This window comes from Populus nigra, chromosome 4 (genome assembly GCF_951802175.1).
Source record: "Populus nigra chromosome 4, ddPopNigr1.1, whole genome shotgun sequence".
Taxonomy (NCBI): Eukaryota; Viridiplantae; Streptophyta; class Magnoliopsida; order Malpighiales; family Salicaceae; genus Populus; species Populus nigra.
In genome coordinates, this window is record NC_084855.1 from 9,166,577 (window position 1) to 9,181,577 (window position 15,001).

Genomic DNA, 15,001 nt, shown 5'->3' on the forward strand with positions numbered 1-15,001 from the left:
TGCTTTTTAAATGTGCAGAATGACCGATTCACTTAAAGATTTAATTTTTTTTTTTATAAATAAAGAAAAGATGCTACAACTCGGGACTCCTCCAAAAATAAACTTACCCGGTGTCATGCTAGAGTAATGAATGATGATTGCATAGTTTGCTAGAGCCTGCTTTTTAAAGTATTTTTTATTTGAAAATATATTAAAATAATATTTTTTTATTTTTAAAATTTATTTTTGATATATTTACATCAAAACAATTCAAAAACATTAAAAATATAATTTTAAACAAAAAAAAAATAAATTTTAATCAAACAATATTTTAACCACAACTTCAAAAAATACCAATCAATCAACCAAACCCATTTCCACAGGTACACACGGCCTCTTTAAGCACACAGTGTAAAATTGTAATGTTGCGTTTGGGGAAAACTGAATACTGCACCGACCACCTAATTTATTAGTCGTTGATGAAGGAGCTGCTTGTGTACAATCCTTTAAACAAACTAATGAAACTCCCTTTGGTTGTCCAAAACGTGGCCTAAAAGAAAGGAAGATGACATTCGTCCAAAGAGAAGGTAGAAAGGACAGATACCACAGGCTGCATATGGCATTTTCTGGTCCAAAACAATTTTTTTTCGAAATTTCACCATGATGATGTTCTTATGGAACCCCATCTGTTCTTCCACCACTGCATTAACATCGGAATACGCAACCCAGCTAAAACACAGCAATTCTCCCTCATTATAAGTTGATCTTCTCATGTTAGTTGTGTTCAAGGTAAGAATCTTCTTAAACAGATTTGAGTTTGTATGACTGCAAATCATAAGAAGCAAGGTCAAAAGAAAAGACAATAATGATGGGCAATAAAGTTGCAGAAATAAATACGGTCCATATGTACAGGTAAAAAAAAAGTTCAACTCATTCTGTTGTATTGATTAGTTCCTTTCAGGAACCGACAGTGCTAGGTTGACTATCGTACAATATAAACTGTCACGTCAAAAAAACAAACTAACAAGCTCATCCGAGAATTTCGTAGGGGGTAAACAAGGCACGCTCATCATCGTATCTTCTTGCTAAAACTGTGGTCCTTCAACCACCAAAACAGAGAAAAGAATGTTCTTACGTGGTTGATGATAGGAACATGACCATCCGGCTTCTTTGAGCGAAATTGTTGAGGGGACCTGCTACATTGATTGTTTGACATTGTACACTTGCTTTATGTATGCACCAAGGTTAGTGATTCCAAACATAAATGTGAATTTTACTTGTTGAAAGAATCTCAATGTGTCATATCATATATATCGCATGGCAGCCTCTGAATGACACTCATTATTCTAATGGTCTGAGGTTTCTGCAAACGGCACCAACTCAATTTCCATTGCAAGTAATCCTCTCCGATAGTTCTAAGCTGAGCCCATTAGAAGGACTTGTACCGCAACGAGAAACAAGATAAATGATAAATGATACATATGCAATCGTGCCACTTCCGATCAGAAAGCCAAAGAGCAAGCCCTTAACTTCAGATATAAAGAAATCAATCAAAAGATACCCATTGATCAGGATAACCAGGACAGCAATAGTCCACGCCAGTCTCTACAATATAAATGAGCAGAACATTAGATACAGAAAAAACGATGCAAAAGTTTATATCAATTGGGAATCATCTTTTACATAGAAGATGATTGATCTCATTTATACTCATTTTCGGAGACAAAATAAAAATTTGCTGAAAGCACATAGGTGCTACTAAACAATTGAAAGGTCGTTATAAGAAGTCTTAAACTACATGAAATGATAGATTTGTCATGGGCGGCAATCTAAATGCTAGAACTACATAGCAGATAGAGGAGAAAATATGAAAATTTGGTTTCTTAATTTATGAAGTTAATGCATAGTCTCTAGACTAACAGATCTTCTTGCTGATTTGTTTTTCTATTTACATAAAGGGACTTTGCATTTTGTGCAACTGGAAGCCCTTGGCATATATTCCGCAAATCAAACTGCAGATGCAATACTATAACTGTTAAAATGGTATTGAAAAACCAATTTATAGGAACCAAGACCTCTGTAGCCTGATGTTCTGACATGAAGAGCAACAGGTATTGAACATGGAACTTTTCTGGTTCTATTTCAACGGTGACAGCTACCAATGTATCACACATGACAGCACAGACAACACAAAACTTACTAGAAATGTGAGTCAACAGTTTACCTCAAGAACAGGCCCGATTTTAAATACCCCCATGACCTGCTCCTTGGCTACCAAGGTCAGAAGAGGGATAAGTGCGAAAGGAATCTGCATCGACTGGAGCACATTAAGCCACTCATTCAGAATATCCAAAGAAGCTTCAGATGTGTTGAAAATGATGGCAACAATAATAGTTGGGATAATAGCAAAACTCCGTGTTATCAATGCCCTCGTCCATTTCTTTAAACGCAGGTTGAGAAAACCTCCCATGATAAATTGCCCAGCATAGGTGCCAGTTATTGTACTACTTTGTCCAGCAGCCAACAAGCCAATACCCCAGATATAAAGAATTGGAAAGAGTCCTCCACCGTACTTCTCCTCGAGATACTGCCCTGCATTAACTAGTCCTATACTACTGGCTCGTGGAGTACCATAAAACCCCTTAGCAAACACGGTTGTAACGAACAAATTTATCATAAAAGATACAAAAAGAGCTACTGAGGACTCAATTGAATAGTAAGTCAGTGCCTCTTGCACCCGGGCTTTCTTCTGAGGATCGATCTTTCTAGACTGTACCAAAGCAGAATGTAAGAACACATTGTGCGGCATTATGACACAACCCACCACACCCACAGCTTGTCGAATTGTCTTTGAACCAAGTCTTGGAATTAAAATACCTACAAGAAGGATCATAATCAATCAGAAGAATGGGTGCAGCCAGTGAAGATATTCACAGAAACAAAATCCAAACACTGAACAGCAGAGTTTTCACTTCCTCTACCAAATAAAATTCTTACCCTTTAAAAGTTCTTTTCCACTTGGCTGGGCATCACCACACATCCAGGCAAATGATAAAGCCATTGTCGCAATCAGAACCGCAAAAACACCTTCTAACTTCCTTACTCCATAATTCTCTAGAAATAAAAACATGAAACTGTCCACACAAAAAAGAGAACAAAAAAACCCCATTTAATTAAACAAATCATCAAACAAGTGCAAATATTAACTACTATCTTCCAGAACTAAAAAAACAGAGCATCAGAGAATTATCCAAAAAGATAAGAATGACAATTAACGAGCAATGCTGACTTGGTGCCCAACTTCACAACGAAGACAATATAACTCGATCCGAAATTATCAGTTTATTTCAAACCAAATTCTATAAAACCTATCAAAATCATTAAAAAAAAACATGGAAAAGAAAACAATAGGATTTGGATTCAAGAGTAAATCCAGCAAAACCAAAAATTATAAACCACAAACAATTCAATACAGCACATACCAATCCGATGCCGTAATTAGAACTCCGGCCCAAAGAGGCAAGAACCCATTACTCAAAATCTGAATAGCAATAGCACTCCCAATAACCTCCTGTATATCAGCACCAATAAGTGCCACCTCCGCCATAAACCACAAAATATACCTAGCCCAATTCGAATACTCATCTCTACACAACTCCGCCAAGTGCCGCCCCGTCGCGACCCCAACACGAGCTGACAACATCTGGATCAACAACCCCATGACTGTTGCCCACAGTAAGAGCCATAACAACGAGTACCCAGCAATCGCCCCTGCCTGAAGATCCCCTTCTAAATTCCCTGGATCTAAAAACGCTATGCTCATTAAGAACCCAGGTCCTGTGAATAGCCAGAGTTTTCTCCATGAGAATGGTGGGACATAATCAACGGCGTCTATTGAGTCTGGTCCTTCCACGTCAACGATCACGATTTTCTCTCGCGCTTCGAATGCTACTTCATCGGAATAATCCTCGCTTTGTAACGATAGAGACTGTGATGAGGATGATAACGGCAACAGATGGTTTGATTCCTCGTCTTTTTCGTCGTCTTTAGAATCCTCACCTCCAGATGGCGAACTCATTTTTTGAAATTCCGTTTTAAATTAGAATATTCCGTTGTGGAGTGGAGTGGAGAGGTGCAGCCAGGGGTGACCTTAATCTCCGATATGGTGAAGTCCGATGTGAATTTGTTAGGATGGTGGATTTATGATTTTTATGCGGTACTGGCTTCTTTTTTTTTAAATGATGGTTATTATAGAGTAGGTTTCATGTGATTGATGATCATTGCAGTGGGATATTATATAGCCAATCATGTATTGACGCGCGATAAATTGGTTGGCTTTTTTTACGGAACTTTGAAGAAACAAGAAATTATAACTTTGAAATTGCTTTGAGAGCATAAATCTGTTCTCTATGTTTTTTTGGCTGAATTTTAGTTAAAATAGCTAGTTTTTTTTAAAAAAATTATCACGTAAAGAGTTGTTTTATGTTTTTAATAAATTATTATATATGTACTAAAGGAAATGGTGTTTTCCTAAATAAAAAAAAAGAGGTAAAATTATAAAATAATAATAATAATAATAATACACTGTATATCACGTGGATGAATGGGATATGATAGAAATTGCAGCAGAAAGGCCCACGGGAAAATGTTAACAGACAGAAGGACGATGAGCACAGCACCATTCTTTTTCCTCATGGAAGAAGGAATTCATGCCATTCAGCACAGCAAGCGATGCGAGACAAGGCATCTGCTGACTTCTTCATTGTCTTCAAAAAAGCAACGATGAACATCTCATGGCTGTAGCCTGGTAGGCCGTGGCATCTCAGCTCATGGCCATTGACTTGAGCTAATGAAGGTAACATGCGTGGAAGCAGATGATGTTTGAGGTACTTTTTTGTAGATTTCTTGCTTTTATTGCCACGTGGTAGCCACCTCCCCAGCCGTTTAATTTTGATTTGGAAAACAAAAGGGGAGTCATAAATATCAATGAATTGAAGGAACAATCCTTACGCGGTCTACAGCACAACGTTCAATAACCACAACGAAATAAACAGCTTCAGTTTTTGGTGGTCATGGTACAAGTGAAGAAGTGCACTAAACAGAGAATAATCGGAAGAAGAGACTAACTATGGATCCGGATGGTACACAGATTTGATTCCCACATTATCATCTAAAATAAAAATAAAATCGTATGGATGGCACAATGTGAATGATTAGTACTAGGACCACAATTGGCCTTAAATGACAGGTTTGTGTCCAAGCACATGAACTATCCTGGGTGCCGTCGCTTGGATGCAGAGCCAAGCGATTTTTTATATAAAAAATAATATTTAGGTATGGAAATGAGATTAAAAAAAAAATATGAAACAACGCTAATTAGAATCAAGTTAACACGAGATATCCCGTCAAACTTAAAGTTCAAATTATATAACTAGAATAATTCAATAAAAAAATAAAAAGAATTATAAAACCTTTTAAAAAAAGTGTGTTAACTTTTTTAACTTGTGACCTAAGTCATTAATCCGAAGCATCCAATTTAGAAAAATTTATAAAGTTTAATTTTCAATAAATTAAATATTAAAAAATAAAATTAAAGAAAAAATAGAATTTTAATCATACAAAATAATTTTAAAAAACAACAATTCAAATAATAGAGATCAGAATCATCATTACTATTATTGTTGATAAATAATATCATCACTATTATTATTATCATTATTGTTATTAAAACTACTATCATTATTATTGTTATTGTTGTTGTTGTTACTAACACTACCATTGTTATTGTTATTTAGTGGTAGTAGTAGTAGTAGTATTTTCACAACCATTACAACTATCATCATCACTATTATTATTATGGTTACTATTATTGTTGTCATTATTATTATTATTACCGCTACTACTATTATTAATATTTTTATTATCATTCCTTTTTTTCTTCTTCTTCCATATATTATTATTATAACCATAATTTTTGTTATTATTATCATTATCATTACAATTATTATTATTATTATAACAAACTATTATTACTACCACTATTATCACCACCACCACCACCATTTATATCATTTTTATTATTATTACATTATTATCATAATTATCAATATCATCACTATTATTATCAAAAAAATTTATCATTATCACCACTATCATCATCATAATAAACTATTATTATTACTATTGTTATTACCATTATTATCGTTATAAATAGTATTACTATTAGTGTTGTTGTTGCTATCACGATTATTATTGTTATCATCATCATCATCAAAAGTTATAAAAAAATTTGACAAAAGGGCAAAAGGAAAAATTAAAAATTAAAAGTAGAAGGACTGAATTGAATATATATATATACACACACACACACACAAATTAAAAACCAATGGTTAAATTAAAAAAAAATAAAGCTTTATAAAAAATGAAAAATGACAAAAACACAAATATTAAAACTAAAAAAATTAAATCTAAAATACTAATAACAATGAAGACCGTGGTGTATTTATCAAAGTAGGAGAGAGAAATGAGAGGGGAAGAAATTAAGGATCATCGATGATAAACCAATTATATTTGAATGACACGAGCCACTCATAATGGAAAAGATTGTTTTTTTTACTCTTGGGAGTTTTTTAATTATTTTATTGTTTATTAAAATGTTGAATAAAAAAAATAATCCTTAACAAATTAATAATAACTAATACATCATGTAAAGATATGAAAATATCCCTAATTAAAAGAGAATCAATTTTTTCAACTAAGATCATAAACATCACTCCATTATTTTAATGATTTAATGAATAGTAAAGAGTGTCTATCTCCACAGAAAAATGAACTTCCCCTTCGGAATGTTTTTTATTAGCCACGCCAAATCTAGGTATACGCTAAGGATGCCAAAAGAGTCTTCGGATGCACTTGCGTGACATTGCATATCTCCACCAAGACCCAGCCAGAAGGCGACAAAGACAAGAGAAGGCCTAATTTCATTGACAAAATTAAAAACATCACATAATGTTTGACCGTACTGCAAATCACAATCCACATTGCTTGCTGTACGCATCCAGATTGGGTAAGAAACAGGCTTAGAGACAAGAGACATGATGTCCGATAAAATTACCCGTGTGATCGAGGACTGAAAGCAAAGGCAGCCATTTTGTTTTATCATCCTCCTCTCCTTTCTCTACGATGCATGTGCATCTATTATTGCTGGTTCCCCTCGTTAATAAAGTAAAGCATTTTGTCTTTAATAACATGGGCCATGCATGCCCGGATCTACGATTTAACGGGCAATTTATTTTCCACTCACGAAGCAACACATGTGGCTAGACCGCTGTCTTCGTGTCAAATAGGAGTCATGGCAGAATGTATATTGTTGGTGTTGTTTTTTATTTTAACATATATTAAAATAATTATTTTTTAATTTTCACATTAACATATAAAAAACCATTAAAAAATATTAATTTAATATTTTTTCAGATAAAATATACTTGACAAATTAAAACACGCACAGTTATCGTACATTTAAATACCCTAGATACTCTTAAATACCCTGAATACTTACTGAGAAAAAAGTTTGAGCATGCTTGGTCGTGGCCGACATATGGCTTTCAATGGCTGGGCCTTTGCCATGGTGAAACCAGGCCTCTCGGTCATATCCACCGATTTATCATCCATTCTCTGCCACTCAAAACACTGAATCAGCGAGCCCAATGCCAACCCCACCATTCTCAAGGCCAAGCCTTCTCCAGGACAGCCCCTCCTGCCATACCCAAAAGGCATCAGCCTAAAACCATCTCTAGCCCCCTCCAGGCCATTAAATCTCTCAGGCCTGAATTTCCTTGGGTCCAACCAGATTTTAGGGTCATTTTGTATGGCCCACATGTTCACAAATAGCATAGTGCCACGTGGAATGCGGAACCCTCCAACCAGGCATTCCTCTGATGATTCATGAGGTACTAGCAGTGGAGCTGGTGGGTACATCCTTAGTGTTTCATTTATGATGCTTCGGAGGTAAGGAAGGTGGGCAAGATCCGCTTCATCAATTAGACGATCAGGTCCAATATACTCGTCGATTTCTTTTTGAGCCTTCAGAAGGACATCCGAATGGTTGAGCAGGAGTGAAAGTGCCCATTCCATTATACTAGATGAAGTGTCTGTTCCGGCAAATAGGAGCACCTCCACTCGGAAACAAGATATTGTGATGATCAGTAGTAGTTAGAGAGTCGACAAAAGCGACGCAAACCGAATTACCATCAAGTGATCTACCAAATCCATAATGGCTGTGAAATTATTATGACCTGTGTACTGCAGTTACTTGAATATTTTAGTAATACAACACTACAAGTCCAGCAGATTTCATCCACCATGGTTAAAAAAGTTGCACAGCGTTGTCGCTTTATTATGTTTCTCGATCACATTCCACTGTCATCTTAATTTCAATGATTCCCATTACAAAATGACTAATAAAAGAAGATAATTTTTTCATCAGATCGCAGTCATTTTAAGTTTGACGATTCCCAATACAGAGTACGGGCGGATTTTGAATTATTGTCTAATTACCCTGTTGATGAGAATGTTATGTAAATCGAGCAAATGATCACAGATTCTTACCAGCATAAGCCCTTTGATAATATCATCCGTGTAATACTCAGGTTCGGTTTCTTGCAATGAAAGCAGAACCTGAATCATAGTCCTTTTCCTTTCACCACAACAATCACTCTCCAAAAGTACTCTCCTTTGTTCTTCGATCAAGCACTGCATGAAACTGTCCCTCTTCACTCGGCACTCTATCAATCTCTTCTCCATCTTCTTTGATTTAATCCATGGTACGTAGTCTCCGATTATGGTTTGGCCAATTAGCGTATACATCTCAGCATGAATCGCACGAAACCTTTGTGCTTGTTCCACATCAGAAACATCGTCTCCATAATACCTCTTTCCAGCTATCATCCGCATGATGATGTTCAGAGTCAGTTCGAGGAATGCTCTCTTCATATCCACCACCTGGTTCTGATTACGAAAGAGCCAGCCGATCATCCATTTTACCTCCTCTAGGTGTGTGGCAGAGTGCATCTGGAGGCGATATGCAGATAAGACTTCAATAGACACGATCTTTCTAAGGTTTCGCCAGTGGTCACCGTAGGATGCCCAAAACAGGTTTGTACAGTTGTAACCAAGGTGTTTTCCAATGAGTAGACGAGGGCGGTTAGCAAAGACAACGTCGTTTTTGGTAAAGCATTCTTCAGCTATTGAGGGGGATGAGACAACAAGAACTCGACGGGATCCGAGTCGTAGCAAGACAACGAGCTGGCCAGATCGATTGGATATATTGGACAGGGTCCTGTAAATTGGCTTCTTAAACAGGTAGAGATGGCCAATGATCGGGAGTGAAAGGAATGGACTAGGCGGGAGGTTTTGGATCTTGTCTAGGAGGTGTCTTGTGATCATATACAAGGCTAAAAAAACAGGAAAATAGAGAAATAGTGTCGCCATGATCAATTTGCCAATGGCGAATCTCCTTGTCGTTCGAAGGAGTATTACGTTAACCCCTGTGCCTTGATGAAGCTATCTGTGGATTATAAAAGAAACGCAGTTGAAGCTTGTTAAAGTATAAACCTTTGATCAAGTCTGCCAAAGAAACAATCATGCTCGCTCGACCTTTGTCTAGATTTGAATTTGAGTTGAAATGTGTCGACATCCAAAGGCCACCTACACTAAGAGACGACCATAAATTACCGAAAGCAGTACTTTCAGAAGTGGAAAAAAAAGGTCATGAATTTTGAAACACGGCCGTGAATATCAAGCAGACAATGGTCATAGAACCAAATAAATTGAGTAGCCATCAATTCATATCGGCTTAGCTTTTTGGCTCTGCACATGTTCTGAATGAGGAATCAGCAACTCAACCGAAAAGAAAATAGCAAGAAGATTGTCGTGGCTCAAAAAAGCCCAGTAATAAAGAACATGTATAGCACAAATGTCACATCATCCTTTATTCTCAGCTAGATAAGAGACAGCATCTCTTCGATAGTTTCCAAATCATCAGAGTCTAATGGCAATAATTGCAATAAAGTGGGCATCGAACAAAAGTGAAATTATTATTTTCCCAATGGTAATTACAAGTTTTCACAAATTCCATTGGTAATTTTAAAATTGCATGGCTTAGTCTTTTTATATTTTTTAAATATTCTTACGTAATTATTTTTAAAATCAAAAAGTTATTTAAACTGAAATTGAGTTTTTCTTTTGTATTTCACTTTTCAGGAAACAATAAAATGATTTCTTTGTCTTTAATATCAAGATTTTCTTACATCTTCTCACGTGGCTTGTTCATATTTATTTTTTTTGGTTTTTTTTTTGTGTGATTATTATATGATTTTAGAGGAAAATTTGGTGTTTATAAATATAAAAAAATAAAAAATAAAAAGTTGTTGGCACTTGAATGTGCTAGTAAATAAATCACTTCATCGTGTTTAAGCGACAAATTACATTGGTTTATAGCGACAAAAATTAATCTTTTTTGGAGTATTTTTATTCGTCACGGCAAGGCTTGCCTCCCTGGAGGTCTGTCTAGTGTAATTTTCTTTGGTTTGGAACTAGATGTCTTTCTCTCTCTCTCATCTTCTTCTCCATCCCCGCGTGTGACCTTTTAAATTTTTATAACCTTTCAATTTATTTTTTCTTCTGATTTGGTTATTATTTTTCAATCGATATTTTTTTTTATTTGAATTATTTTAAATATTAAAATTTATTTTTAATTTTATTTCCCATTAGTTTTTTAATCTGTCAGATTTAGTTTCTATTTTTTTTTATTTTAGATCATTTTAAAATTGATTTTTGATTAAATTACTCTATGCATCCTATACTTTGATTATTTTTTTACTTTGCAACGAAAGTTTTAAATATTTCACTTTGCAACATGAAATTTGAAGATAAATAACACTTTATATCCTTACTAATGGGTGCTAGAAAAAAAATCAATAAAACATATGTATTTATTTATAAATCTACTATTACATTTGAAATAATGTCTAAACAATCTTTTCTTTTCAAAACATAGCCTCAAATAAACAAAAACAAATGATAAACAAAATTAGAAAACCCTATCCATTAGGATTTGTTTGAGTTCATTTTTTTTTAGCTCATGTAAGTTTTTTAATTTTATCATTCAATATTTTTTTTATAGGATTTTTCGTTAATTTTGAAAATAACATAGATTATCTCGAGTATTTTTATTTGCCATTCTTTTTTAAATTTATTTTTTTAAAAAATAAATTTTGGTTTTGAATTAAATTAATTTCTTAAATATAAACATGTCATGCTACTACATGATGTTTTTGTTTTCTTAAATATAGCTTTTTGGGGTCATTTTTTTTAATTGATTGGTTATTATTATTATTATTAGGCTTCAATATTTTGTTTATTATAATTTAATTTTCTATTTTGTTTAAATTTAGGTTTCGTGGGATTATCACAGTTCTAATTAATATAAATAAAAAAATAAAAAACAACAAGGAAAATAAAAAAAAGATTTTGAAATAATAACATTCAGACTTAATTTATGCTTGTAAAGGAAAATAGATAGCAAGCTGGTTGCTTGAAAATGAATAGGTAGTTAAAATAATCTAATAAAATTCAAGCCTAATTCGAAAGTCAAGAATAGATCTAGGATTTAGTTTGCTTCAATGTAAGTCTTCAAGCTAGCACATTCATCTCCTCGTCCATGATTCTTATTTGCACCTCTCCTTGTACTGTTATATGGTTTAAGTGTTTTGCAATTTCGAATAATAAAAGTTCCACTTGATCTAGAGATTGTGAGGAGATTATTTGCACTATTTCTTGAGCCCTCTCAATACCCTAACTGACCTCCACTCTTGCATTGTGAAATGGGATGTTGCTACCATCTTCGTTTGTCAAACAGGCCAGCCAACAATGATATTAATTTAGAGATGAGTAGAAAATCCAGAAAACTGGAAAAACAATAACTGAAAAAACTGAATTGTGAAAAAAAACCAATTAAAATTTTAAAAAAACCAAGCGGTTCGATTCGGTTTTATAAGCTTGAAACCGAAAAAACCGAACCGAATCCAAACTGAAAAAAACCGAGCCAAACCGGAAAAAACCGAGCCAAACTGAAAAAACCGAGTCAAACCGGTTTGACCGGTTTTTATCCTAAAAAAACAGAACAAAACCAAAACCGGTCGGTTTGAACCGGTTTTGGTTTTTTTAAAAAAATTGGTTTGATTACTCTTTTTTTTTAAAACCGAACCGAATAAAAAATAATTACCCCTATATCCTATATCAATTGATGCAACATATATCATTGATAGGGGTTTTTAGTCTTTAAATCTTTATAGTTCTAAATTGTAGAGAAAAAAACGAAAGTAATCAAGTTTAAGATAACAACCCTTATTTGTAAAAAAAATTATAAAGAGAAATATGATATATTCGTAAAAGTTTTTTTCATTAATTCTCTTCCAAGAAGTAGCTTTTAAGGCTATTTAAATACAAGGAAAGCATTCTAATTAGTAGAATATTAATTAAATTAAAAGTTCTAATATAAATAAGAAAAATAAATTCAAAAACACCAAGAAAAATAAAAATGATTTTGAAATAGTAGCTTCAGACCTAATTTATACATGTAAAGGCATGCTAGTTGCCTCAAAACAAATAAGTAATTAGAATAATTTGATAAAATTTCAGCCTAATTCAACAATTAAATATAAATTTACCATTGTTTTTATGGTATTAGTTTCAAAACTTTTTAAGACCTGAAAAAAATCTTGACAATTAAAGAAAGTAAACTCATGAGTGAAACAAAGTTAGAAATCATCGCAGGTACTGATATCGCAGCTAAACAATGGTCCCAGTAATGATATTAAATAATGCTGATGTATTAAAATATAAATGAGGCTACCTCGGTTACTTTGCATTGGAAGGAAAAGTAAATGATATTAGGCCAGAGACTGTGACCTTTTACAACTAATAAACTTGGCAAATTAATATCTTCTGTTCAGCAAGCAGCATACAGCCTCCTTCAAATTTGAGAAAGAAGGTTTGCCATCGATGGACGGGAAGTGCACCTGGCCAGTAAAGGCTGAGCCTTGGGCATAGTGAGTCCAGTCCCCCCTGTCATGTCCACCATTTCCTGGCTAACCCTGTCCCATTCGAAACACTGAAGTAATGACCCCAGAGTCAATCCAGCCATGCGCATGGCCAAACCTTCCCCAGGACATCTCCTCCTTCCTGACCCGAAAGGCATCAATTTGAACCCATCTCTAACTCCCACGGAACCTTCGAACCTTTCTGGCTTAAATTTTGCTGCGTCGTCCCAGATTTTAGGATCATTCTGTATTGCCCACATGTTAACCAACAACATGGTGCCGCTTGGTATCTGGAACCCTCCTACCACACACTCCTCTGATGACCTGTGAGGCACTAGCAATGGGCCTATTGGGTACATTCGCATAGTTTCCTTTATGACGCAGTGTAGATAAGGAAGCTTAGCCACATCAGATTCGTCAATCAGACGATCGTGTCCAACAACCTTGTCAATTTCATTTTGTGCTTTCCTTAAAATGAGAGGATTGTTCAGCAGAAGTGACAATGCCCACTCCATTGTCCCAGCTGTAGTATCTGTCCCGGCAGACAGTAGAACCTGCAGCATATACGTGAATTAAAAAATTAGTGCATGAATTCGGTCTTCTCTTGAACAGTGGCTGCTAAATTATGTGCGCCTTGCACTTTGATCAATATATAAAAATTAAAATTAAAATAAATAGAAGAAAAAATCATTAATTCTAGGACTCTCACTTGCAGATAAATGAGGAAATAACTTGAAAGTACTAAAATTAACGAGAAACTTTTCCCGTCATTTTTCATTCTATAAGACAAGCCCATCTCCTCCTCTTTTTTTTTTTGGTAGATTGTCTCTGGAAAGTGAAATTTAACGCCACCCAGTTCTCACTGTTAGAAGACAGAGATCTTACCACCATAAGGTCCTTGATAGTTTCATCCTTATAGTACTCAGGTTCTGATTCTTGCAGTGTTAGCAAAACCTCAATCATGGTCTTGTAATTTCTCTCATTAGAAAAACAGCTCTTCTTATTCCCCATTCTTCTCCTATGCTCATCAACCAACTCTTGCAGAAACCCATCTCTCTTTTCCTGCAACTTCATCAACCTCTTCTCCGTTCCTCCTATCACAGCTAACACGTGTAAGAAGTCTCCCACAGCTGATGCGCCACTGACCTGGAAAGTCTCTGTCACGATCTCTCGAAATCTCCTCCCCTCCTCCACTTCAGCCTCGTTTTCACCGTAATATCTCTTTCCAGCTGTCATCCTCATCATCACATTTAGCATGAGCTCGAAAAATGACGATTTCAAATCTATGATCTCATCATTGTTTTTGAAAAGACGGCGAATCAAAAACTTGACCTCTTCCGTGCGTATGCTAGAAAGCAACTGGAGACGGTTAGAGGATAAGATTTCAAGGGAGGAGATTTTACGAAGATTGCGCCAAAGGTCACCGTGTGGTGCCCATGAAAGGGTCGTGTAGTTGCGGCCCAAGTGTTTTCCTGCAAGTAGGTGTGGACGATTGGCAAAGACAATATCATTCTTGGTAAAACATTCTTCTGCAGCTGAAGGGGAGGAAACTACAAGAACACGACGGGAGCCAAGCTGTAGGAGTACTACAGGGCCGTGCCTGTTTGATATCTTGGATAGGGATCGGTGGAGGGGTTTCTTGAGGAGATGGAGATGGCCTATTATGGGGAGAGCAGGGAATGGGCTTGGTGGGAGGTTTTGGATCTTGTTGCGGAAGTGTTTGGTAAGTACATAAAGAACTAAATAGAGGAGCAGAAAGTGCAAGAACATGGTGGTTTACTGTTTATACAAGAACAGACTAGCTCTGTCAAGACCGGAGATTGTTATGCTGGTTAGGGTTGCAAACAAGCAGATATAGAACACATTTTAGCCTGCCTAGACACGGAATTAAGGAGATATTTCCTTAATGAAAAAGATAGGTT

At 35.3% G+C, this 15,001-nt stretch overlaps 3 protein-coding genes across 3 annotated transcripts; all 3 read right to left on the reverse strand.

Moving 5' to 3' along the window:
- Positions 1 to 845: 845 nt before the first annotated feature.
- LOC133692123 (metal transporter Nramp2) lies at positions 846 to 4,314 on the reverse strand. Its single transcript, XM_062112833.1, has 4 exons — positions 3,462 to 4,314; positions 2,977 to 3,113; positions 2,204 to 2,856; positions 846 to 1,584 (listed from the first exon to the last, which is right to left on the reverse strand). Exons 1-4 carry the CDS (start codon positions 4,055 to 4,057, stop codon positions 1,360 to 1,362), a joined length of 1,611 nt encoding a protein of 536 aa, XP_061968817.1. The 5' UTR covers positions 4,058 to 4,314; the 3' UTR covers positions 846 to 1,359.
- A 3,098-nt stretch (positions 4,315 to 7,412) lies between these two features.
- Positions 7,413 to 9,888, reverse strand: LOC133691521 (cytochrome P450 81Q32-like). The gene is made up of 2 exons (XM_062112061.1): positions 8,587 to 9,888; positions 7,413 to 8,151 (listed from the first exon to the last, which is right to left on the reverse strand). Exons 1-2 carry the CDS (start codon positions 9,466 to 9,468, stop codon positions 7,534 to 7,536), a joined length of 1,500 nt encoding a protein of 499 aa, XP_061968045.1. The 5' UTR covers positions 9,469 to 9,888; the 3' UTR covers positions 7,413 to 7,533.
- A 2,960-nt stretch (positions 9,889 to 12,848) lies between these two features.
- Positions 12,849 to 15,001, reverse strand: LOC133691044 (cytochrome P450 81Q32-like). Its single transcript, XM_062111356.1, has 2 exons — positions 13,965 to 15,001; positions 12,849 to 13,633 (listed from the first exon to the last, which is right to left on the reverse strand). The coding sequence occupies exons 1-2, from the start codon at positions 14,847 to 14,849 to the stop codon at positions 13,013 to 13,015; spliced, it is 1,506 nt and encodes a 501-aa protein (XP_061967340.1). The 5' UTR covers positions 14,850 to 15,001; the 3' UTR covers positions 12,849 to 13,012.